Genomic DNA, 27,554 nt, shown 5'->3' with positions numbered 1-27,554 from the left:
GGACTTCCAGGCGCCTCACGCCACTGCCACCGTAGACTCCGCGGCGCCCTTTTTTTCCACCCTCTCTCACATGCCTCGCCATCCGTCCGTCTCCGTCATTCTTCCTTTTTTCTCTCTCTCTCTTTCTCCTTACATTTCTTTTTGCGGTACAACCGGGACAACACATGCACGCGTATACACGATCGACCGCCACGTGCACCCCATATCATTTTGTCATTCGATTTCTCTCGCGCGACCAGTCGACCACGCTGAGGCTCGCTCGGGTGAAACCCTTTTAGTCTTCGGGGAAGTGCGGCGAGGAGACCTTTTCGGCCTGCGTCACGAGAAGCGCCGGTCACGCACCCGTCGTGGATCGATGAGTGCACCGTAAACTCAAGCTAAAAAAAAAAATTAATTCCGTAAATGGGCACCTTTATGGTAAATCAGTCATTTTATTAAATATTAAAAAATTCTTAAATATATGATGTCATATTTTTTAATTAATTTCTAGAAATATTTAAAAATTTGCATACGTGATCTCGGGAACATGAAATGTTTCACACTTTGGAAAACAATGTCACGCTGTGCGCGATGCTCAGACGACAACGTTCCGTTCAAGTTATTCTCGACACGTTGTAACGGGAAAGAATGAGGGATAAGTCGGCCGCGAATCAGAAAAACGCCCTTTTGCGGAATCGTTGCGGCAAATTATTAACGTCGCGTGTCGGTATCTACTGGGTGTACCGGTATCGATTCCGCCGTCCCGCTTTTTCATCGCGTGTGTATGCAACACACGGGGCATCTAGATGCCGCCGCGTTGCTTTAATTTCCATTTGCGTCCCGCCGACATTGTTATTAACCCCAGGCCATATCCTCGATCTTCCCTCGCAGTGTCACGTCGCGACCCTCCCGCGACAAGAAAATAATTGCCATTCGTATCCCTCGTATAGCGTTCCTCGCGGTCCCGCGAATCGAATCCGATCGGATTGTCCGAAGCGCGGATGTTCGCTTTGACGCGGCTATATAAAAATAATTCCGTTCGTTGCTCTTGTAAACAAGCACGGAAATTACGCTGCTCGGGGAGAAAGTTTCCACGTTATCTTATATCTGGATATATATCCGGCGTTTTGAAATTATTAAATAAAATAAAATTATTGCACCCACGGCTCGATCAATTATCCCACCGGGTATTATCCGTCACAACGTTAGACTACTAAGTGCGCGATTGATATCGTTATCGCGATCGTCCGACCTGAGGACGATTAAAGCCAAATTAGTTTAGCTCTTTCGTCATTGTGGTCGCGTGCGTTCATAATCAGCCTCGGTCTCGAGTACGACGGGTACGACCCAGTTTAGTCCGCGCGTTTCGTTTGCATATTTGGTTTGCATACCTCGCCAAGTACAAAGAGTGCGCTTTACTGCCGCGTCACGGATTTAAAACTGCGGTTAACGTTGCGCCACGCTCCACGGAAGCGTGCAGAATCGAAAGGAAAAAGTTAATTCGGGAATTGCTCGGGAAACTGTTAAACAGCTGGACTCCGTACGCGGAGCGTATCTGCGCACTTTCGAGGATCTAAGGCGAGCGAAATTAAATGATTTTACGTTTAGGGAACGTGGCGTAAAATTAGCTTTGCAAAATTACGTGACTTAAAGAAGTCAGACGAAAAACACGACCGTTTCCATTTGCATAGAAGTTATGTTGTTTGTCGAAAAAGACACGCTGCATTACAACACGACGCGGTGATATTGAGACACACGCACTCGCACGTAGCGCGCCGCCTCGTTAGAAATATGCCACGCGCTGGTTTCTGCATCCCCCCCTGTAACTGCCTATATCTTATATTACGATGTTCTCATTGCCATGCAGGTATGTTTCCGTATGCCGCGCATGTAGCCGCGATTTCTATGCTAAACGCGCGGCACAGCCGACAAATGGTAGTCGGCATCAGCCTCGGCGCGTTACATTTACGTTTCGTTTTCTATCCTCGAGGGACGACGATAGAGTCTCGCGATCTCGCGCGATGAAATTTCGGGGCGAACGACTCAGACATCGGATATATCGGAGACACGGGCCGCGTGTGAGTTTAATTAACGAAGCTTACAGTCGCGGTGTCACGAGGATACGTTGCGTGTGTTATTACCATCAGAGAACGGTGAACACACCATTGTGTGGTTAGCCTCACTGTTCTTCAATCAAACAGACTGATTATACAATTAATTATTCGCGGTTCAATTGTGTTACATTAAACATTCTGGACTGGTGAGCAGATAAACAGCGATTATCGTGTCAATTTAAATATACATAATCTTTATTGATTTTGGCAAAATTTGATTCTCATTTGCTATAGGTACGCAAATAATGTACAATTCTGATATCGAGGGGGTATCTGCGTTTGCCTGATTATGTATTTCAACTTAGATGACGAAAACAAATTTTGTTGGATTTATATTGTAGAAAGAATAGGCGGCTTTTGAGCTTTTAAGGGGTTCCGTGGTCTCTTAATTGATTGCGTCGGATAGACATTATATAGATGTTAGGCGAGTTTAATCGTGTTAACGAACGAAAATTGATGTATTAGCAATTTAATCGTATCTCGGGAAAGAAATCGAGGGGTTAACGTCGGATTCTGATATTCATGCCCGCGGCCATTCGGAAAAGCTAAATCTCTAATTGTGCAATAAATCTTCGGTAGTGCGCATTCTGCACAGGGATACCGATGTAGGAAAGAGTTACCGTAGCTGACGGGGAGAATTAATCGTCGCTTTTGCTTTAGAGCAGTCTCCCGTTGGCAATGGAAAGTGAAAATAATTAAATTCTAATCCCGCCGAGTTTATCATTCCAGAGATATTTCCGACGTCGTTTATCGATGATTAACCGTGGCACCTGCCGTTTGCTTCGTTTAAACCATCAGCTGTGCATTTTCCTTTCACTAAGTCGGACGCGCAGACTTGAAGCTGTTGTTAATACTATTCTACATCATTTGTGATTATTAATGCTTATGTTAATGAAAATGTCACTTCTTGAGGCATCGACTCGTTTTCACGAGACGCATTGTAGACATTGTACACATAAATCCGTATACGTTAGCAGGCATTATGGAACTGGATGAACTGTTGGTGTGCGCGCGGTATCGTAATTCATCGTCCGTTAAATCGCCTCGTTCGCCTTAATGACTCTAACAGCGTGGGAAAGCCATTCTAACCGAGGCGACGCGCGTACATTCGACGTCTTTTATTGCATTTATCCAGCATTTCCGTCGAGGAAGCCACGCGACCGGTGGCGTATGTTAATCCATCGCGAATTTATGCGCCATAATTTCGGCAAGCGTGCGCGAGCGCGCGTAGTGCTTTGCGCCCACGCCGGATGACGTTGTACGAAATTGTAATAAAAGCCGCGAGTCCGATTACGACCGCGTAAACCTATATTCATTATTTACGTTCGTGAGACGAGCTTCGCGATGCGATGCGACGGAGGAGACGAATATCTTCTGAAGAAGGATCCTTCATCTGTCTGTTTCAGGAATAATGAAGAGAGAAGCCGAGGCTGGCGCTATGACAGGTTCCGGGGGCCCGACGAGCCCGCACAAGCGCTATCGACAGGGTGACGATGAGCTACGTCTTCTCATCCCGAGTAAGGTGAGTGTCGTTGATCGATACATCGCGATATCGCGAAACTATCATCCAAAACCCTATATTTGCTATAATTCGCGTCAGATTTTAGGGTAGAATTTTATTTGTAATTCTATTTTGACACGTATGTGCTTTAATATACATTTTACGTAGGCGTGTGTTCTAATTCTTCAAATGTTTTTCGTATTACACAGCGCACAAAATTATAAAGTTTCCGCGTCCTGAATTCTAACGAGAATTATGTAAATTATCTTAAGTGCATGGGCTTTAAACTTAAAGCCACAGAACTATGTCGAAATCAGGAGTTCTACCGCTTGTTTTTGCAGACGACATTGTTTCCCCCTAACTTTTGGCTAACGTTCACGTCTCTCGTGTGACATGGAAGCGTTTGTATACCGTTCCCCGAGCCGTCGACGATCGGAAATGTCGACGGTTGGCAACGCCTCCTCCGTCTTTTCGACGGCGCGCGTATAGCGTGGCGTTCCAATGCACAATGTGAACAGGTCGGACGCACTTCCCACGTGCTTCGCCACTGGGTCACTGTATTTTTCTAAGTCACGCGTGCCCGGTTTGACTCTTTTCGCCGTTGTATTCGTGCGCGAATGGGAGTGCGGTAAAACGGCTCCCATACAGCGCAGCAACACGGTACCACCTTCCGACACGTTCGTTTTCATCGCGGGGCTCTTCCGGTCATTGTCGCCACGCTCGGCGGACCGTTATCGGTTTCTCTCGGCTGCTTTCTTTTCCCCGCGGGAAATCCCCGCGAATCTGTAAACGTCGAGACCGTCGGGAGTTTTGACCGATGAAAATGCCTTCGTGTCTGTGCAGCCCGGGGGCATCCGGGGGGTGCCTTCTCTCGGTCGCTTTTAGTGCCGTAGGTTCTCCGTCTCTATCGCCGATATATCGTCAGACCGGATGTTTCTCGACTGGGCGGATATTTTCTTGCGCCACCATTTCCTCTGTGGCGGCTGCAGTCTTTGACTGTATACGTATGTCTTATGCGTACAATCGAAGATACCGGCCGCCGCCGCCTGCTTTCGAGGGCATCGGGAGAGAAGTAATATCGTGAATCGAGGTCTATCTGTACCTCCTTTCGCTCGATAGTGATTGATTGTAGCATTGAGAATATCGAAGGGATCAGTAAAGCGCTCGTTTTCTTACGCGCGTTTCTTCCTTTGTTCGACGTATTTTCGAAGGAGGATGCCGATGATTCTATCTCGCAACATAATGCCGCAAGCCGATCAATGAGAAACGATATTTTTTTTCTACTTTATGTTTCTTCCGTGATTTCCTTCGATATGACACATCGATATTTTTTGGGCTTGATTCGCAGCAACTATCAAATTTCGCGAGTTCCGCTTCGCGACACGAGACCATCCAATTATCGAAATAATTCCGACTCGATGTTGTCCTTAGCATAATCCCGTAAACCGTTTACGCCTCGCGCACGCTAATAAGCTTGATTGAATGACCGATTGTCACGAGGGAACGCAGATAAGCGCACCGTCATCGTTCGCCGGCACGCGAGTGCCCGAAAAAACCTAACGTCGCGTGAAATGATATCCGGCGCGCGTGCCCGAGAGGAAGTTACAGCTCGCCTGTGTTTCGCCTTTAATTATCGCTGGTCATCTCTGATGAATGAGAGCGGAGGAAAATTCGCGAATTCGACGCTCGTTCGTCAGGGTGTTACCCGACTTTCGAGAGACTCGACCTTCCGCGGCACGCAACATTATCGCGCGAACGGCCCTGGAACGGCAATCGCGCCTGTTAATTTCGTAATGGACAACAAGAGCGATGTGTGTGCTATGCTGAGGTGGTGTGCCCTGATGCGTGCGATTTAATCGGCGTCGCGAGGGCGCCTTTACTGCGATCCAGCCGGCCGAGCACGAACGAGCGTTCGTCGCGCTTGATCGCGGTCGAATCTCTCGCTACGTAATCGACGATATCATCGTGCGCTGTCATTGGTACGCGGTGTTGTGTCAGGGACGACCGCACCGGGTACAGCATTACCGATAGGTATACCGCGGCCTTCGCGAGAAGTCGCGAAATTCGTGACGTTTTTGGAGGAATTTGTTGGATATGTATGAATAAGATGTTTCGGATTCGAGGGTCCATCGATCTTTCCTTCCGTTCGCGAATTTGTACTTTCCCGAGCGAAGAATGAACGCCGTTGCTCGGATGAAAATGACTGCATTCCTACGTCCCTATGTCATAATATGCCGCGCACATCGATGCGCGTCCTTGGCGCGCCTTCTCGCGGAGGAGAAAGTGTTAATTGTGCTAGAGAGCTCATTTTAATTAACTGACGAAACGCGGCGGATCTGTCGTTCAATATAGCGCGCTGGCCGTGATAAAACGTGCGGGGCGTAACTAATCCGCAAAAATTCGTAGGACCGCATACCGAGTTGCGATTATCTTGCATTTCGCGAGAAACGGGCGTTCGTGCCCTCGCGCGGCATCAGACACGTGCCGGAAGTCTGGGCCGCGCTGCGGCGAAATTAAGAGTCTAACTAGAAGTGGACGTGAGGTTTTTGTTCTATCGCGGGCATCGGACGGGCCTGGAGAAAGCGAAATGTTGATGCACGATCCCGGGACTCGAAAGAACGGAATTTCCGTGTTTCAGCCTCTTTCATGCTCCGAGATGGATTATCTCACTCCCAGATTTTTTATTAAATATTTGCTATTGCCGGGGGGTTACGCCTCCGGCGAGAGATACCTGTTTGATTAACGTTGCAAAGACTGAGAAGACCATCCAAATATATACCTGCCTTATAATCTATCCGGTAATCTCGGACGTTTAGATGTACCAAATATTTGTATTACATGTGTTTAGAAATTTCCGCGCCAATTATCAGCGTCCGTGTTAGCCTAAATAGCACGCCGAGCGCACAGTCTTGCTCCGCGCGAATCGAAAAACTCCAATTCCGCCGATCATCTGTAAAATTTAAAAAGCATAGCAGTTAATGCGATCGAGAAACAAATAATTTATTCGCATTCGTAAAATAGCAACTTTCTTATTTTTATCACTTATACTGTCATCTCTAAATCTCTTTTGATCCGTTATTTCTCTTCGAAACTATCTTCAAGACGATCCGTTAAGAGATGAGTTATTTATTTAGCCTAATAATAGTTATTTATTTAAAATAAACTTTATTATGTTTGTGTTACAGGTTGCCGGTTCGATAATCGGCAAGGGTGGCCAGAACATCACGAAACTCAGGAGTCAGGTAAGCTTTTGCGCTTCGATTCGTCCATAATTTCGCTGTAGTTTCATCCCTGTCTTTGTCTATCTACTCGCGAAATTTTTTGCTGCGAGCAAGCTAATAAAAGAGATAGTGGAAGACATGGATCGTACAAACAATCGAGCAGAAGATCGTAAAAATAATTTCCGAAACGTGTAGCGAAACATTTTTATTATACATTACGAAACGATATGTTTTTACGATCTTCTGACTATACGTTTATGTTTAGTTCTAATTATGTGCCGGATTTTCAGTCGATTGAGAGTCATTTTTGTTTCATTTGTCGGTTTTTCCGGCGGCTAGCCGATATTAATCAAAGACTTGCATTTTAATTTTCTTGCGCGCTGTCTATGGACCGATGACGCGAGTGCCCGTAACGTAATTAACCCTTTAGCTCCCTGGAGCCTTTTAACTTCGTTTGAAACTAATATAATTATGGTTTATGTAATTACGGCACGCGGTAAAGGGTTGATACGCGAAGATTCATGTAATTTGTGTAGAGAGCGAGGCATGGGAGCCGCGCGCACAAAAGGCTTTGTCGCGAGAATTTGTTTCGCCAGGCGCTCGTCTCGTTTTCCAAAGACACCCCGTATCCGTACGAGCTTCATTATGCACTTGGTTCCTTGAAAGGCGGGGGCGCTTTCTTCGTTTCTCGTGTATCTCGCGCCGTACGCTCATATCAATGTTTCATGAGACATTTATTACTTGGTTGCGAGGAAGCCTCGGCCGTAGCTAGCTTCGATTTTATTCTCGCGCCATATTCTAAGAGTGACACGCGAAATTTTGTGCACGCTCGCAATGTGATCGATGGCGAAAGAACTCGTCCTTTTTACCGAAATGTCGACGGCTATGTCGACGTGGACGAATCCTCTCGTCCTCGTCTTCGCCGCGCGCTCGATGGTCAAATCCATCACGCTATTTTTACGTTAACGTCGCGTCAACGTAATGTAACGTTGAACTACGCATTGAAAATCTTTCAGTCATACTTTAACCAGCGGCCGGTAAATTCGTTGTTTTGCTTGAACCAAATGAGTATATGAACGTGCAGTACATCTCAGCATTTTGTGAATTAGAGTGATTTTGTCAGTGTTAACACAATTGTGACTCACAATCAATTCACAGCCAATTAGCTTATAGTAGTCTCTGATGAAATAACGATGACGATGAATTATCGCAATTCCATTGTTGCAAAATCGGCAGATACTAGTAGATATTTGTAAAACTATTGAATTTTGTTGTGAAATGGGAAAGATTTTTCGGAAAGATGTCTGCCAATTTTGCCGTATACGTCATTTCAATTCATCATAAGCGTAACATTGACGATCCGCGACGTTATATTGAATAAAACAAGCTCCGCTGTGAAATAGCTGAAGGGGAGCGCCGTAACCGTATCCTTCGTGTAACTCGTAGCTGCTAATAAATCGCGCGGTTTTACATTTACACCATTACATTACTCGCATTAACCATCTCTTCGAGTTACGGTGGGGGTTTCAGCGCAATTTCAGCCGTCGTATCGAGCTGCGATGTTGAAGTGCACTCTTGGGGGAGGGACACACGGTATCGCGTTAATCGCGTGAATGTCGCGCTTTAATCGTGCGATTGTAATGCCGTGGCAAATCATTCGGAGATCTCCGCCACGGATTTTAATATCCGTGCACACGCACGTCTTTCGTTCGGGTGCACTGGCACACGAATGCGTTCTTCTCTCGATGAGCCACGCCGCGATTTTCGTAATTCTTCTGGCGTAAATGAGAGAGAGAGAGAGAGAGAGAGAGAGAGAGAGAGAGAGAGAGCACGAAGTCACAGTACTGTTAGAATAGCGAGATTCCGAAAATTGGATACAGCACTTTGGGAAGCGGTAATTCACGAGGAGCTGTCTTACAATTAGACGAAATTATCGTGAAACGATTCGAGGAAATTCTGTCATTAAACGCGCGAGATACCTTTAAATTTATAGATCTTGATTATAATGAACTCGTATTCATCATTCGTATTATTAGTCAACTCTTGTTTTTAATCAGTGCAAGCTACACCGGACGGAGCAAATGGAGCGGTACGATTATCGGATATAATAACGGATATTCAATTAGTCTGATAGCTTGAAAGGATCGTTTAATACGACGGAGATATCGGAAGCTCTAGTCTCAAGTTCACTTTGCCTGGTAAATGGCACAATGCTCTCTGGTCGTTATTTCCGAAGAGTGCTGTATCCGAGGGAATCACTGGAGAGGATCTCTTAGCGATTCACTTTTAGTTCGCGCTGCCTTCCCGGCAACTTTCTACGGGACCCTCCTTGCGCGAAATCCCCCGCCGCTTTGCGGAATTTCAACGTTCGAGCGCGGACGCTACGCAAACTTCCATGGGCGACAGAAAGGTTGACGTTAAAGGGCTATCTCGGTCGCGTGTAGAAAAATATTGGAGAATCGCGCGCCAGGAAATAACTTTACTCGTGCAACATGTTGGACGGATGAATTGCCGCGTGTATCAAAAGATTATAATGGTTACAAATTTCTTGAGCGGATATTCGGTAAACGTAACTTATTGCGTTCGTGGCAATTTTTCTGTCTGCACATCCGGCGAACGGAACGGCAAAGTTATTTCCATTCGCGGCGAACTCGCGGAACTATCGCAGTGTCTATCGCGACGTCCACGCTTCGTCGCGGAAGTTTCAGGCTTGCGTCGATAAAACTTTCCGTACGGTTATATCAGTTACGTGCCGGGCTCACCCGCGAGTTACACGGGATAGTTAATGGACCTCTTCGTTCAAAAATTAAAAACTTGCTTGATTAACGGCGTTTAGCGCACTTTGTTAGCAATTGAAATTGAAATATTCTTCGGACCGCTGTAGAGCGACGTCAATTAAGTGCCGCGTCGGGAAAATTATTCGAGTACGCCTTCAGAATTCCTAATGACTTCAATGGCGAGGAAGAGAGAAGGAGAGGACGACGATACCGGCCGCGCGGTCTTTGCCGAGATGATACAAGTACGTCTTGTTGATTAAGCACTTCCTTGAAGAGAGAAGCCGCGGTATCTCGTCTGTAACTTCGCGAGTTTTCGCCAATCGTATTACGATTTACGTGAAAGAATCCCAGCGGACTTTCTCATCGTACTTAAAGTTTAAATCGGATATTCCGTAGGCTCATGGCTTATATCGAATGTAAAAAAGAAACGCGCTATTCTTATATAAGAATGCGAGGTGTCCGTTCTCACGCGATTCTCGTTGTTCGACCTCATTTTTCCATGCCAATATTTTTCTCGCCCCCCCTCTCGCAGCCGATCCGATGACGCAAGGGAGGGTGAGAGGGAGGGATTAGGTAGGTGGGACAAAATAGGGGGGGGGGAGTGTTTTGTGGAGACGTAGAGAGCGGAGCGTGGGTGGAAAAATCGGGTTAGGAGGTTAAGTCGCGAATTAATCCAGCCGTCAGACGTGATGTCTAACTTGGTTGATGGTTTGTGCCCTGGCCCCGCCCCAACCCCGGCGTTGCCCCCCTGGCGTTGCCCTGCCGTTGCCCTGCCGTTGCCCTGCCCGGAACGACGGACCCCGACTCGATCGGCAAATGGACCACCACGACCCTACCAACAATCGACAACAACCACCAACCAACCACCAATGAACCAACCACCAACCATCACGGCCCAATCGACAGTACAAAGCCTCAATCATTGTACCCGATTGCCCCGGACCCGAACGGTAATGACCAACACCAACTACTTAATGTTCTTATTTTTCTTTGTCTCTAATTACGAGGTACCTATTAAGACGCCTGCGGCGAGAGCAGCGAATCTTTTTTCTGTATACTCTATATACACCACTACTATTTTCACCTTTCGTAATCTATTTTCGTGCTACTACTATTACTACTACTACTACTACTACTACTACTACTACTACTACTATTACTACTACTCTTCTCTTTCTTCTTCTGCCTATCTATCTAATTATCTGTTTATCTGTCTAGAAATCTGTCTTTCTGTCTGTCCGTCCACCTGTCTATTTCTGTTATAATCTGTCTGTTTTTCCGTGATACCATTTTTTTATTTTATCGGCATATTATGTGTTAACACGGCGACCATTTATTCTACACTTACATCGTCTACTACTTTCGTGTTTTATTTTTTTTTTTTTTTTCCCCTCGTTTCTCATGAACACGTCTCTCTTATGCGTGTCCTCTTGACTGTATCGTCGCATGAGATGTATTGAAAGAGACATTTCAGAAAATACGTTTTACTATACAGTAGTCGTTTTCAATTTTAATGTCGTAAAATCTTTTTTTTTTAATTATTGTTTTTTTTTTAAGGATCGCGAATGGTATCGATATACCGCGACAAGTCGATATCTTATTAGACTTAAGCATCTTCAACAGTTTTTTGCGCGGCTTCAGCTTTGGGTGAGAAATCGGTGGTCTTACAAGCGAAAGCCGATGCAGCACGTGTCGCGCTTGTTGTTGGCACGCGGTTGCGCGAATCGTTCCTGATGAATCTGTCGCGCCTCTCGCGAGACCGTTTATGAATCAGACCGATTTAATTCAATCTGGTTTAATCTCGCAATGGGGAAAAAGAAAAATTATTTTACCATTAAATTCACCATTGCAAATTTTACAGAAATATGTGACGCGAGGACACGTAGAAGAATACATTTCACAGATTCTGTTTTTCTTAATTTTTAGATAAGCGTGCAACACGCGCGCGCGCTACGGATTTGTGTACTTTACGTATGACCAGCGTGCTCCGAGGATTTTTCTGATCTTCTAAGCGCACATACGGACTTTTACTCATTTCTTTTTCTCTTTCACACCCTCTCTATCTCGTTTAATTTGTTATTTGTTGGTTTCTCCTGCGTAAGCGCCACGCAACAAAACGTGTGCGATATCACTCGACACCCACACACGTTTATACACACACGTACGATGTCGGGATATGTTCTAAACGGTGTCTGTAATATGTGGCTAACACACGGAAGCTAAAATGTGGTACGTGACGCACGCGGCCGTAAGGCCGGCTCAGTGTTAAAGGTTACGACTTAAGGTGTTGTTATCGCGTTGAAAAGTCAATTGTAACGTCAAGTAATGCTCTCGAAAGAGAATTATCGTGAAACGTCTCTTATTTTAACCGAGATCGAAGACTTAAAGCGAGAGTTAAATTTTGGACAGTCGTAATGACGAAATCACGAGCGTCATTCTATATATTCGCGCAGTTCACAAACCAACACTCTTTCAACGCGACAAAATACCTTCACTCTTTAGATATTCCGCCCCGATAAGTGGTTGTCCCGCTACAAGTACTCCGACGTGATTAATTAACTTGCCAAGTCGAAAGTCATTACCGATATTTCGCACTGTGGATCAGTGCCGCGCGCGTTTATGTGCGAATCCCGTCCAGAGAAGAGATACTTTAATGATAATTTTAGACCGGTTATTATACTCGATCACATCTACTTCATTGCGGTCGATTGATGATTACTTGATTACGTTAGATATATGTCACGCCTCGATCCGCACACTCGGTGTCGTTTTCTTCTAAGAAATTATGTCGTCCGCGCACGAGCGCAGGTATTAACGGAAAATTTATCTTCGTCCTGGGACGGCAATAAATTTTTTTTGCGCCGACGGTGAAGCTCCTCGAGAATGCTCCCTTAACGCGATTTTCATTCGCGGTTGTACCGATACGGCCGGGAATTTCGCCGGTACGTAATAAAGTACTGCAAAGTCGAGAACGATTTCACCGAACAATCTGCACGATTATGATCGCCGCGATCTATTCTCCGTACAATGCAGATGGAAATAAATCTTTGAGAAAGTTTCAGAAGTCTCGATATTATATTAACGATTCGTTTAAAAGCTCCTTTTAAACGATATCATTTTGTTCGCGAAGATTTTCATTCTCTGTGCAATTGACATTGTTACTAGATTGCTCTCGACAAGGCGATATACGCGTAAAAGTCTTTGCAGATATGTTTGCTCTACGCTTTTCTCGGAACCGCGGCCCTCATAAAACATTCAGCCATCAAACCTTAGAATCGTTCGAACGCTCTTCAACGTTTTATGCACCATGGAGATCTTTAACTGCCGATAGTATTCTTTTTCTCTATCCATCCTTGTTGTGGAGCAGCGTCAAACGCTATAATCTAAACCTCGCCGTCCGCGAATCTCAGTATATATACGCACGTCCCCTGCGATTCTCGAAGGGATGACTTTCGACCAGCCAACCCCGTAGCTGTAACGTGCCATCCGTGCAATCCGTGCCATAACGCCGTGATCCATCGTTACAGAGCTTGTCTAAAAAGTATCAAGCTCTGTAACGTTGGATCACGGCGTGATCCGCATCGATCAACTTGCGTGAAGTACGTATCTCAATCTTGACTTACCCGGGATTACTGTTCTTCACCGACCGATGTTGATCAGTTTAACCGTCTTGTTTTGTCCTTAAACTGGGTTAAAACTATAGGAAAACTCGTAACGGGCGATGGCAGCTTTCGTCAATCGAGAACGTCGCCGACTAGGAGATTCCTATATATATATAGGAGCGCATATATAGCGAATCAATAACAAATTAACACGTAACAAACATTTGCATGTTTAAATATACAGGATTGCGGAAACTAAGCTAGTCAAAGTCGCAATATTCCCGCAATCGCGCTGCGCGGAGAGATTATTTTTTCGAAAAGAGCGCAAAAATAACCGCGGATTACATCGCCAACTGGATGCTTTTCTCGCGGGACCGGTAGAAAAGCGCGTTCGGAATTCGATATGTATATCTAGTCGAATGGAAGATACGTGGCTTCAGCTCGTTATAGCGGGGAAGTAGAACGGAAGTGGACGACGAGAAGGAAGGGGAAAGGGTGAAAAGACGAAGGGAGAGACCGACCTTTTCGTGTATTCTCTCGTATTAGGGGGGGGGGGGTGGATTCGTGCCGTCGTTCCAAAAAGTTTCGTGTTTGCAATGTTCTCGATCGTGGGAGATGATAGCGGGAACTCTCGGTGCGCTTCTTAAGACCGTAGGGAAAGGGATACCCCCGAATACCATCGTCTCCCTTTTCAAAACTCTGAACGTATTAAATACCAATAGAGAAGGGGAGAAAAACAAGTAAACCGTCAATCAATTCTGAATCTGCCAATTATCGTAACTCGAAAGAAACGAATTACCTATTTAGCGGGAGAGCAGCGGCACACTTCGGGACTCTCGGGTCGCTGAAAACAAATTACACGCTTTATACGGGGATGACGTTAAGAGAATGGAGACGATACGATGTTCGGGTTTTTCCCGTTTCTATCATATATATCTCGCTGTTCTCCCGTTCCACCCGGAAAGGAAGCGGATCGATATTGATTACTATCGGCGGAATTGAACCGCGTGCGTATTACCGGGGGTGTTTTCCGCGACGCGTAATTCGTCCCGGTGGGGGACGGACGTAAAACGCGATCGTTCCGATCGCGCGGTACGATTGCGGCTGAACAGATGTAGGTCGGGAAAATACCGCGAGGCTGAATCTAGTCCGAGCTTACGGTCGATCGTCGTGGCCGCGATTGCACGCGATCCTACGCGATTCTCGCAAGCTGCGGTTGTTGACTCCGCTATGTGGCGGAACTGCTGGAATACACGTCGCGCACTCGGATTTACTGTGTAACGTAATAAATCTAAATCCCTCAACGCTGCCTTAGTAACGCTCGTAATTTTTGCGAAACGTTGCGAGACGCCCCGGATTTATCACGTGGTTAAAGATTTACGGCTTCGACAGAGATTCGTTAATCCGCGGAAAATCCACTGTACGTTGCAGTTGACAAAGAATGGTGTTAACTCAGCGATCGCGCGTCCGCATTGAAAATTGATCTTGCACGGCGACAAATATCGAACGCGACACACGGTTGCCGTTAAATTTGTATTATCGCCTTTTAATGCACAATGCGTTGTCATCGCGATCGCGCGCGACATTTTGTATCATTGGGTGTCGGTGTCGACTTTTGTAACTCATATCAGGCTCGAGTCCAACATCGAGGTACAGATGTTCGGGATATACAACGAACATTCGTAACGTCGTTGAGACTAAATGCGATATGCACTATACATCCAGCTCGGATCGACCCGTGTGCGCATTTAATTACTTTCTACTCCATCGGGGGCGTGTTGGAATTTCATCGACGCCTCACTTCGGCTCCGTTTCGAAGCGCTCTAACGGGTGACGTTGAAATACGCACGGGGAAAAGGGGAACGGGAAGGGGGTGGCATCGCTGGTTGATGTAATCACACGCGAGCGCGTCTCGTACGCACGCATACGTCATTCGCACGGGGCTGTATGGTCGATATAGCACGTACGCGAAATCACGCACCGGTACGTAAGGTCAGCATAATTCTGGAGATCTTTCTGATTCTAGGGTGCTCACCATCAGTTCGGACCTGCCCACTGTTCTGCAAGTGTTGAACGAGGTCGTACCTAATCTGGAAGAGGTAAGTGCTAAACTCCTAATCCTCATCCTCGCGCCTCTTTCTCGAATCGTTTGTACGCGCTTTCGCGCTCCTCTTAATCCCGCTCGTCTGAGATCGCGACGACCGATTCCATGCCCTAGACCGTAGAAGCGGCGTATCTCAAATTTCCATTATTTATTATCGACACGATTTCAGAACGGCTCTCGCCATGGCAGCGACGAGATCGACGTGCGCATGCTGGTGCATCAGAGTCAAGCGGGATGCATCATCGGCAAAGGCGGTCTGAAGATCAAGGAGCTCCGCGAGGTGAGTCAATCTTTTCCAATATTTATTCATGACTCGTGATTAAAGATGACATAACGCGTTTTCTGCGTTTTCCTTGGCGAACAGCTATTTCGCGGCATGTTGCCACGTGTGTGCGATTTTGCATGAGAAACGGCCACGTAAATTGGAAATGCAAAACGACGCGAGTACCAAAAACTGAGCAAGGGCAAAAAATGTTTCCTTGTCGCTCCAATCCCTTTATGTTTTCAAACTACACGCCAGTGTACCGAGTATCGGATATTTAATTTATCAATTGATACAACATCAAAGTAGCGGCGCCAACAGCTTGGAAGTAAATCCAGCCCCATCCTTTCGTCGGGGAGGCTCTCACGGAGCTCTCTCACGGAGCTTTTATTTTATTAACAATTCATCGGGCGATCGCGAAGTTTTGCCTCTGTGAACGCAAACACTGCGATCGGTTTATGGACTTTAAAGCGTGCGTATTAACTTATTAACGAAGTGAAAGACAGAGAGATCGAAACTTTGAAGAGCGAGCTTGTTTATAATGTATTCAAACTCTTCCAGTTTAATTATGGGTGCAAGGGAACTTTCATGAGAGACGTTGTACATCGTAAAATTTCGCGGTCGGATACTTCGGACACCGTATAGATTTGCGCGCTGCCTAGGATACGCGAGTTATTGGTATTTAAGGATTTGTATCAGCGAGAAAAGATCGTTTTGTTTCTCTCCGTTCTGAGAATGGCAACAAAGCGACGTAGCAAGATAGAACGACAATTAAGTCCCCATTAATTAGCGATCTCTCCCCGACATTGTGGCCTGGATTTTACATAACGAGCTCCATACTCGTCCGGGTTTTCCAACGAAGGGCTCGGTCTGGCTGGCTGACTAGTTGGCCCGTTTTGAAATATGCAACGTGGTCAAGTGGCTCGTTACGTTTTCGCGTTTACGAGAAACAAAACTGAATGTATAGCCGACCGACCGAGCTTTTGTCTCGCTTCGAATCAGTGAGTGTTCAAGTTGGAGTGCCGTCACTTTCCTCCTCCGTCATATTTCTCTTTCTGTTTCTCTTCGAAGAACGATTTGTTCCACGTTTTTTTTCCCGGTCCGACAAATTTATCACTAACGAATTTGAAAAGTCAATGATAAACTCGGAAGGTGACGGCAGCGATCATTTTGCAAACATCGTGTTATTTTGCTAATCGAATTGTTGCAATCCTTAATACCGCAATTATTTTTTTTTGATATTTCAATTATATTAGCATCATGAAACTAATTGAAACGATAATCATATACGTAAAATAGCAATCACATGTGAAATAAAATTAAACACAATAAGTAACAACCTTTTATAATAAGCGTTACTTCTCTCTACGGTTTTTAACTGGCTGTGTTTTTCCAGCGGCGCATGCCACGGTTAATTAATCAGCTCGTATTATCCACAAGAGTTTGTATTTACCCCGTATTTTTGCGCTATTGCCATCATTACCCGGCTGTGAGCGAATTTACCAAATTCCACATACAGCGCCTGTGTATTCGCGTAACACGCGCAATAATGTTGTTTAACAATTTGCTGAAAACTTATTCGTAATTTCGTCAGCCTTAACATCCTCCCCGGTGAAGAGCAGCCGAGATAATTAGCCTATTAGAGTTTCGTTAACTGCTGCGTCAAATAATACATTTTAAACGTATTGCTTGAGAGGGAAGGGGAGTTGAAACAATCGAATTTCACGATGTTGTAAAAGGTAAAGGTAAACTAGCGAGCTTTTTAATCAATCAGGAAAAATGTTTATTTTACATTATGTAGCGTGCACACAGCGAGCTTTAAACTTTTTAAACGGTGTCGGAGCAAAAAGCTTCGCACAACAAATGAGATAAATTCGGACGGTTTTGTTTGGCGGACAATCAAAATTCATACCTGAATAATTTGACGCGATTCACGAGACGAGAAACACAAAAATTGCTCTCTGTGCCTCGGTGCGACGTGGATAATAAAAGGAGCCGCCGCGGAGTCAGACCAGAGGGGCCTCTCTACCTTTACTCCCCCCTCGAACGGGGGACGGAAGACACGGCACCGCCACTCGGCGACATCGCCGAGTCGTTTTATTTCGATTCCGCGGGGGTTGGTAAGGGATAAGATAACTTTATTGATTTTGAACGGGATTCCGGCGAGCTCTTCTTTTTTTTTTATTGTGTCATCGAGGATTCCGTCTCGCTGCCAGAAAACGCGCGCGGCTCTCCGATCGTCGGCTTTGTCGTCGTCGAGGAGATAATAAGGATTGAACGGGATTAGGATTGTTTATTATTCCGCGCGAGTACGACGCGCGCAGTTCTCCGGAATTCTATTTTCTTTGCTCTTTCCGAATAACGACGAAAAGAGGAAGGTTCTTTCCCGTAACTTGTACATAGGTGCGAGCGAAATGGTGCCGATTGTCAAAACGCGCGCGTGCGTGCGTGCGCGCGCGCGGCTTGAATAGGCCCGCAATTTTCTGCAAATTTGTCGCGCGAAAAGCTGACCGAGCGTTCTGTTTACCGCACGAATTATTACGCGGCCGATACAACAAAGCGCATGACGCGACGTGTGCGACGAACTATTAACGCGCGGATAATGCCTGGGACGATGAGAATTGTGTGCGATCGAAATTTATCGACTGTTTTGAGGCACGTGCGTGCGTGCGTGCGGGCGCGCGGGACCGCGGTTGCGGGTTCATCACCTCTAATTAACCCCTCGAGTTTCTCAGCCGCTCGATAACAGAGCTAGTTAATTGCAGAGCAGTGACGCGATTTCGGTTGACAATGTCAGACAACTCGGCCAATATTTGCGCGGCGATGACGACGACGATAACGCTTAACTTCCTTGGTTTGATCGACGTCGCTGTGCATTTACATCGAAAAATTCGCTGAATATCTACGCTCCGCGACACTTCTCTCCCGCGTCATCGAAACGGATTTTGATATACGAGGTCCATGCAAATAGATTGACTGATATATTCGGATACTCCTTAATAACGGCGTCCGAAGGACGTGAAAAGAATAACCGAGATGCGGCGCGGCGGAGAGAAAATATGCATGACACGAGGTATGGTGGTGACACGAGACGCGATGCGCTTGCATCTGGTGAGTATAATACGACCACGATCGTACACTTTGAATCTTCAAAAGAGTCCGCGATATCGGCATGGCGTAAGGTCAATGGATGAGCAAATCGTCGAATCGATTTCGCACAGTCTTCAATGATTTTTATTCAAGATCGTTGTAATCGCGAGAACGAAACTCACAAAATATTAGAAAGTGTCATTTCTCTCATAAATTTTGCCGATATACAGGATCGCACATCGTCGCCGTGTAAAAAATGGAGGATCGGCGAATAAACCGGCGATCTGTCAATTGAGTCAAAATTCATATCTCGGGGTGTCCGTTTAATTTTGCAAAGGTTTCGCGGCTACGCTCGATGATACGCCGAGCGAAATTCGTCATTTTCGTGTGCCAACGCGAGCGTTCCGTCCAATCAATCGACAAAAATGCTGGTCGGTTCGAGAGGTACGCCTCGATGTCCCGCCGCGCCGGAGCCCAGGGATCGACAACCGGGTCTGGACGTTGCGTAACGCGAGATTAATATGTTTGCCATAGAACCGATGTTTCATGCGCGACGTGCTCTTCTTTCCCCCTCGGGGGAGGAAGACGGCGTAGTTCGGAATACGCGGGCGTATTAACGTATACACGGAGGAAGCCATATGTCCACTTGCAGTAGCTAATCATTAGGCGCGCTCACAATGCAGCTCGTCGCGTGTTAACCACACGTGTGCGTGTCATCAGGGAAGCGCGTTCTATCACGCAGCGACGTATATCCGCCGCTCGCGTATCTACAACCGCATGCACGATCTACATGCACGTACGATGTGGCAATTGCGTGGCCTCGCGTCGCAGCCGATCTTCGATCTTCGTCATTCCGGTCGCGTAACGTAACCGCCCCGACCGCCCATTAATTCCACAAGAACCACCATACTAATGTAAAGCTCGTCTATCGCGTCGAGGAAAATCGGTCGCAACAGGTCGCGAATACGAACGTGGACCATCTCGTCTCTTTCGCGTGCCTCTTTACGGTGCAATATTTCCTTTAAAGACTCCTTTTTTTAAAGACTTCAACTTTTTATTGATAAACTTCATCACGGCAGTCGGATCGTAAAAAGAGTGAAACTAGCTCAGGCGGCACTCTTCTCGGCGCATTCTTTCGCGACGTTAGTGCTTTTTCGTGTGACAATGCTTTCCTTCCAGTGCCTTCCACTCGTCGTCTCGTCGTCTCGTTGAGGTAGTCAAAGCTGCTTCGCAAGTTTCGTGCGTTTAACGGGCGAACGAGAGAAAGGGCAACGTACCGAGTTAACGGACAGGGGCAAGCAAAAAAAGTTTTCTTCCGGCGAAGCTCGAAATTAATTCCAGGAAGGTACACCAGATAATTATGCACACGCGATGCTTTTATTATCCACCGACGCCGTTTTGTCTACGGCGCGCGTTGGGGTACGGGACGAGGTAGAACCAGAGAGGAGAAGAGAGAACGAAATATGTGCGTTGCACCACGGAAAATTACGTTTGGGTTGCGTTCCTCGCGTATCCAATGTTTACGATCTTTTTTTATCACATAACAGATTGTTTCTTACGTCAGCATTGAAAAAGGGTGCATCCACACATTAAATTAAAATTAATTGATTTATATATATATAGATATTTTCAATGAAGGCTGCACGTATCTATTTGATAGATTTTATCGTGAACAATTTTAATCGCAATTAGATAAACGTCATTTATCACAGATGCGTAGGCAGATATATACGGCCGAAATAAATCGCGTGTATTTCTATACAAATTTGTGTGTGATTGGGAAACGAGCTCAAACAACCCGCGGTGTTTGATGGTCGCGGCAAGAACCGCCCGTTTAACTCCGCGAAATATTTGACTCCCTCTCGATTAAACTGTACGATTAATTAAAGTATCAAAATATTTGCCGCGTACGCACGGTTCGCGTCAACGCAAACTTTACCGGTGATTTTCGATGTACCGAGCGTCGGTCGTCGCAGCGAGTGTCGCTCGTAAAAAGGATCCGCCGTGCCTCTCTTTCGAAATTCACTCTTCCGACGTCGTGTCTATTTGAGCTAGCTTATTTGACAACGTTCACCTTTCTGATCGTAAAAATCCGACCGTGTCTTTCACGGTGGAAGTTGCGAGAGGAATGGCGCAAGGCGTTCTAGCGAGGGAGCTCTCTTCTATTCTTTCAATCATTCGTTTGCCGCGCTAGGGAGCACTCGCGGGCAACATGTGTTGCTATGGGCCTTTCTGGCGCTGAGGCCTCGCACGCAATCCCTGAACAGGTGCTGCCGAACCAGGTAACGGACGGTTCCGAGCAGCTGCCACGCCAGGTGTAGCGCTAAGTCCCTGAGCTTCGCCGGTGACGCTCAGCGCGGCAAGACGAGTCTTCGGGCTACCTTAACCTTCCCTTTCCCCCTCTTCTTCGACGAAGGTATTGCTCGCGTTTTTCTGCGGATCCGAAGATATCTCGTTCTCATCAATGCGCGCAACAGAAATACCATTTTTTTCCGCGAGATTATTTCAGGCATAGATAGACGCGAGTAAAAATTGAACACGCGTAAATTTTAGTGGAAAAACAGAACGATTTGTGAAAGTTGATTCAGAGAAGAGCCGATAATTGATACTGCAGTGTATGCAATAATTTTCAACTATAGGTTTATTGAAACCAATATATACGCTGAGAGCTCTATATATTCAAATATTCCGGCGATTTGCAATCTGATCGAAGTACCGGGTGGTCCCAAGGGCGACTTAACAGGCGAAGCATCGCGCGGCGGAAGCGGGCGTAGCGGTGAGGCCCCTTTGTGGTTGAATGAGATCCGGGTGCAGTCGCGACAGCGACCGAAATCGAGCCCAGGAGCGCATGACGGATCCGCGAACCCTATACCCGCCTTTTCAGTAGTCGTTCGTTCGCACGTTCGCGAGGTTCTCCACGCTCCACGGTTCGGCTAACTCGTGTAACAAGACATGCTGCTCTCTCAGTGCACACGATTCAGAGGATTTTGCGGAGTTCTTGTGGGGTTTTCGTCGATCACGGGTACGTCAGTTGAACGATATTGATTAATTTCGCGCGCCGGTGATAGTATTCGTTTGCTTAATCCTTACGAAATATCGAGCTTCTTTTTAGAGGATTCTTTTTATCGTATCACGGTGCGTTCGTTAGAGAAGTACGTTCGTTTCTTTGCATTAACACAGAAATTTTTGAAACTTTAGCTTTTCGTTAATGAAGAATTTAAGAGGATTTATTGCAAAACTTTTCGCCATTATTATAACTTGAAACAAAGGCGCGCGCGCTATCGAGAACTACTAAACAAAACTTTCAAATATTAACTGGAGGCGGAAGTAAGTAGATACGCGGGCGCGTAGATACAGGAAAGGAGCGCGTTCATCTGTTTGCCCGCGTCGGGAATAGGCTACGCGAGTAAACGCGGGCTCAAAAAGTGGAGTTTGCGCTGAGATTTATAAACTGTTTATTAAAACAGCGAGAGAGAAGCGATGGAACGTGGAAATAAAGCGTAGCGGGGAAACCGTAGAAAAATGAAAGAATCGAGGATAAGAGAAGAGGTCTGTATTTGCCTTAGCTACGTCTGTGTGCAGACGCTGCTCGTTTTCCAGACACGCGTTTTCGCTTCCGTGCTTTCCGTAACGCGGGTCGGCAGAGAGCATCGTTGCGGAATTTAGATCGGACGCATGATAGAGGATTCTTTATGTACGATCGATTATGCGAATTGATTGAAAAATTTCCATTGTCTCCGTATTGGAGATGTCCGCTCACTTCATCGTTTTGATGTGTTATCTCTGTTGCCAGTTGCCACGCGTGGTCGGTGTACCGCGAACGCGTATGTACGAACGTACAAATGAAACTGGGACAAGTAGATAACTCCAGATTATCTCTCTCGCTAGATAAAGCATTAGGAAAACGAGAGAAACTGTTCCTTTAACGGCAATTTTATTCTGATCTTATCATTTAGGCCCATAAAGTGAAATGCGGTATTATCAACTCTCACGATATCTATCAAACCTGAAATGGAGTTCGATTCACTTTTAATTCCGAAGTTTAATTTCACACGGAAATACATGTGAATTCAAATTTATTTAAATTTGGGCCCTAACACGGTTTTTTTTTCATTTAAATTATTGATTTCAATTTATTATATAAATTGCATGGAAGATGAGGTATACTATATTAAAATATTTCAAATTTATGCTAACGTCGTTTCGGAAAAATTTCAAAGTGACCTACTTGAATTTAAACTGCGATACAACGACAATTTATCGTAATAGGAAATGGGCGATGATAAAATTTGACGCCGGTGGATTACCTCACGCGCGATATTCGACGAAAATCACATTTCATCAACGCCGGCGTCCCTAGGAACCGCGTAGATTTGTCGAATCTCTTTCGTATGTTTTCCGGTTTACATTGCAATCAACGGCGAAGGTTTTGCTGACGATATTTTCGCGGACGCTATTTCGTTGACACCAAGTTTCACCGACAATATCCACCGACGTGCACGTGCACCGACTTCTGTGTACCAGAAATTTTTAGTTTATTACGTTTCGAAGGTAAAAACTTCCCGCGAAAATTTCCGGACTGAAATATTTTATTTCTCTTTCCCTGAGGGCGACGAAATAGTTTTTTCCGACATGAGTAATGTTTATAATTATCGAAGAAAAATATTTAGCGATAATAAATTATTGATAAATATTTAGATCATGCTATTGATGAAAGTTTTATTAGCGACTTTTATGTAATTTTTCGTTTCCACTGTGGAGCGGAGAAGAGACTGAAGGAAAGGTCGGAATCTTTTTAGGCTTGCACGTGAGAACGGGAGAAAATTGATCCGGAAGCTTTTATTATGTACACCTTCCACGTCTGTCGAGAGGAGCGAATTTCAGTGAACTTTCTCATTCTCTCTTCCAACATGTCATATTTTAATTTTAAATCGCGTCCCGTCGAGAGATGAATTCCGTTCTCCGAAAATTCCCATAGCAGCGATTTTTTCCATCACATCGATCTACATCGACGCTCGCACTTAGAACACATTTGAGAATTTTTTACATAATGATTGCTCTGAATTTTCTCTCGTTACGTTGCGCGAAAATTGTTTTTTACATTAAATGCAAATTTCACTTTCAAAGTATCATCCTCAGCTCTTTCCTTTTAATTAACGAGTTAATGCCGTTGTGCAGTTTATCACTCTTTTGATAAATGCGACGTAATTACAATCCCATTTCTAGTGATAAGTGATAAGGCTCTCGTGCTTGACTTTACGAGAAAGGGCGGTGGTAGGGAAAAAAAATAGCGAACGAGAACTCGCGTGTCATTGCGCCGTACTTCTCGGGTGGAAATTTATGCCGTTCGCGGAAAACGGACGGCGAAGGGCAAAAGGGAAGAGAAAGAAAGGCACTGGCAAAGGGATAGAGGGGAAAGGAACGAGTATCTCGAAAATAGAACTCGGCCACTTTGCCGGGGACAATATCGTACGTCTTAGCCTCTCCACTCTGTAAAATAAACAGCTCCCCTCTCCGCATCGTACGTCGTCACTCCCTGCGGATGTCCCTTTCGTCTCTCAGCCCTTTCACTACATTTTCATACGTCGCGTCCGCCGCGTGTACGGGAAAGGCGAATTTTCGCGATATACCTCCTCGGTTCTGTGTGCCACTTTATTCCCCTTCTCTCAGAGTCTCTCCGACCAGAGCGTACCTCAACCATCTCCCACGGGAATCTTGTATAGAGGCGATTCGTGCCGTGTGTATACGTGCGCAACGCATACCTCGATACATATGTCGGTGTGTGCGCACTCGTCGCGAGACTCTAAGACTGTTTATTAAAAAGCTTTTAGCGATATTAGACTGTCCACTGAGAGGAACTGGGCTTCTCCGAGACGAAACGCGGGCTTCGCCACGTGACCGTCGTCTTTGATCATCATCGTGAGTGAGAAGTGGACCCGCTGCGAAACATGCGGGAACCGTAAATACAGCGAGGATACTGAAAATCGATGAATTTTTAGTTTACTTATAACATAACTTGACGTAAATGAGGCAATTTAAAGTTTCGATTCAATATATATTTTATGACATTTTTCCTAGAAAAAGTTGAATTTTTGTTAAAATTGTCCCTTCGGGAATTTTGTTTTTCAGTTCACGAATACCGAATATACAAATTCTGTAAGTTGAGATTTTTAGATCTTTAGATAAATCTCGAATTTTTCTAAAGAATCTTTCTACACAATTTTTCTTAAGAATCTTTCTAAAGTATTGACACTTTCTTTATGTTTATGCAAATTCTTTTAACTTTTTATTCCTTAAAATAAATATTTTATGAAACCTCCACTTTCTTGCAGTATTTTTTTAAATATAATTTTTAAAATTACGAAAATAAAGAAAACAGGCCAAAAACCCAAATAATAATCGAATTTATTTGCATCTCAAGAATATTCTTAATTTCGTCTGAAAAATTAATAAACCCTGAAGGAAATTTTTTCTCGAGATTTGAGCACTCGTATATGCGGATGGTTTTCAAATATTAAAATATTTTTAATTGAAGAACATACTAATATTTCGATCACTCGTCGACGATCGATCGATCCTCTCAACGAATAGCTCTCGTCGGTTCGCCGATCTTCAGAGAATAAAAAATGCCCTTCAGCATTTCTTTCCCTCCGCATACCTCGCCGGCGACGACGCCGTCTGGAGTTCGTTAAAACACTCTCGAAAAGCTGCGTACACAGCCGATGGCTGCGGCGCCCATTATTCGACCTCGCGCCATCCTCTCCACTCCTCTCTACTTGCCCACGTTCTGAAAACTTTAGGCACTCCGTTACTCTAACGGCTGTACCATAATCTCACGCGGATCGATGTTTCATCCGCATCACCTCGAGCGTTGACGCACCCCCGAGATCAAGCCGCGTGATGTTTTCTGCACGTCGTTTCGCGATGCATGTACCATCGCGAACAATTCCGTAATCGTCGGTTCGGAACACCTAGAATATCGCGCTCTTCCCAGGAATTTCTCGATCGATTCACAGCTTTTTTCGACAGGGGCGAGCATCCATCTTGCTAAAGCGTCGAAGACAAAACGACATTGCAAGCGACAGTTCCTCTCCGAGTCCCATTCATTCATTTATCGGAGAATAGTATTGCACAAAATGGAGATTTTATAGCGGGAACTAAACCATGCTATTTCCGGGTTTCGTTCGAATGTTACCTCGGGGCAACCGAGAGAGGCACCCGTTCGATCGTGCTATTTTCCATCCCGCCGCTGCGCTCGCCGACGTTTCGCAAACACGGTTCTCACAACTTGGCTGCATTTTCGCTCGCAACCTGTTTCATGTAAGCCGGTTCGGTTGCATCGCGATTATACATCGTGAGAAAAGTGCGCGCGAAAAACTGGGCAGAACCGCGAATCGATCGAATCGTTATTCGAGAATTTTTCGAGGGCGCGAGTGCGAGCGACCGGTATCGGCCAGTTCTTTCTTCTCCCCCTTCATTAATCACACGGTATTGCAAGCATGCATCGCGCGGAGGAAAGCCAGATAGACCTATCTATCCTTCGGGCAATTAAGTTTTTATCGTATTCATCTTCCTTCCTATCGGCGCGGTTACACACACGCACGCGTGTTCGGACCGTGCCGAGCCGAAGCCGGAGCGTGTTCGCCAACAAGAAGAGTGAAAAACAATTTGCCGCATAAATCCGCATGCGTGCCGCGCGCTCATCTCGCGACGCGTGAAATATCGTCGTCCTCGAGAACGCGGCGGGACGGCCGCGCGCACATTTACCAGGATATTTATTATATCCTCCGTGCCGCCGCCTTACAATTCCGTGCGCGCCCGAGTACTTTGTCTCTCCCTCTACTGTCTGTTACCCTTTTGCGTATGCACCTGTTACCGCTGATGTTCTCCAGTTTATTTTCTCCGTCACCAACGAGGAAAATAGCATCTTGTTACGGCGCTCTCTCTCTCTCTCTCTCTCTCTCTCTCTCTCTCTCTCTCTCTCTCTCTCTCTGTTAAAGCGCCTTATCTGAGAGGAATTGGAAAAATTGCTCCTTTTCGAGAGACCGGAACGAACGGGGTCGCGGGAGGAAAAAAGTAAGTGCGAGGGGTGGACGGTAGCACAAGAAGTAACCGGGAAACTGCCGAGAACTCGTTACGTCCATTTGAGAATACCCCTCGTTTCACCGTGGATTCGTTTTCTCTCTTTGCGCACCTCGCTTTTCTTCCCGTTTCTTTCCGCTCGTGGAAGAAAACGACTTCGTGGCGTGTTTTTACGCCTTTCCTACTCAGCATTAAAGCATTTAAATCATCGTAATGGCATTTGATTGGCTGTCAGCTTTTTGCCAATCTCTGCGCGGCGCGACTTAATGGCTCGCGAGCCAACGCGAAATCGAAAGCAGAATAAGCAAAAGATACTTCCGAAACGTGAAATTCAATCGGATCGCATTATCGCGACGGTTTTCTTAGAGCGGCGCGCATTAGGTGCTTTGAAAAACTTACACTTGCCTCACACCGAGGCACGCATCGATGTTTTTAAAGCTCGCCGAGTGGAAAAGGAGAGGGACGGAATCATGACTCTTCAAAGGGACCGTATCGAGTTTCCGTTTCCTCGCAAAGAGAGCGGCGCCGAGCGCCATTGAGAAATCGACAAATAGAAATAAGAAAAAAATCACGTTTCTGCCTTGGCATCTAAATGTAAACGATTCTTTACCGCCGCAGGGAAGATGAGGAGCGTCTCAAATTGGATGAGTTAGAATTACACGACGAACGTTGTATAATCCGCAATTATTTGATATCGAAGGGTACGAGATATTTTATCCCCAGATCAATATAATCTTGCTTGAGATGTTTTAATTCGCTTAATTTATTTAATTACCGTCACCGGTGGCCATTTTTTGTATTGTCATTTTCCTATCATATCTA

General features: G+C 45.7%; 1 protein-coding gene across 7 annotated transcripts in view; it reads left to right on the top strand.

The window, feature by feature from the left end:
* The window catches only part of Hnrnp-k (Heterogeneous nuclear ribonucleoprotein K), an 85,047-nt gene that overhangs the window by 38,145 nt on the left and 19,348 nt on the right, over positions 1-27,554 (top strand). For all 7 annotated transcript variants that reach the window (XM_077410465.1, XM_077410447.1, XM_077410484.1 and 4 more), the window contains 5 exons: positions 3,500-3,615; positions 6,780-6,836; positions 10,499-10,542; positions 15,221-15,293; positions 15,468-15,578. In XM_077410465.1, coding sequence (XP_077266591.1) covers positions 3,505-3,615; positions 6,780-6,836; positions 10,499-10,542; positions 15,221-15,293; positions 15,468-15,578 — 396 coding nt within the window. In that variant the 5' untranslated portion in view covers positions 3,500-3,504. The remainder of the gene's footprint in view (positions 1-3,499; positions 3,616-6,779; positions 6,837-10,498; positions 10,543-15,220; positions 15,294-15,467; positions 15,579-27,554) is intronic.

The sequence above is a fragment of the Temnothorax americanus genome, unplaced genomic scaffold (assembly GCF_048541705.1).
Source record: "Temnothorax americanus isolate GAGA-0224 unplaced genomic scaffold, ASM4854170v1 Scaffold10, whole genome shotgun sequence".
In the NCBI taxonomy this organism is placed as follows: domain Eukaryota; kingdom Metazoa; phylum Arthropoda; class Insecta; order Hymenoptera; family Formicidae; genus Temnothorax; species Temnothorax americanus.
This window is presented reverse-complemented; position numbering and strand designations above follow the sequence as displayed.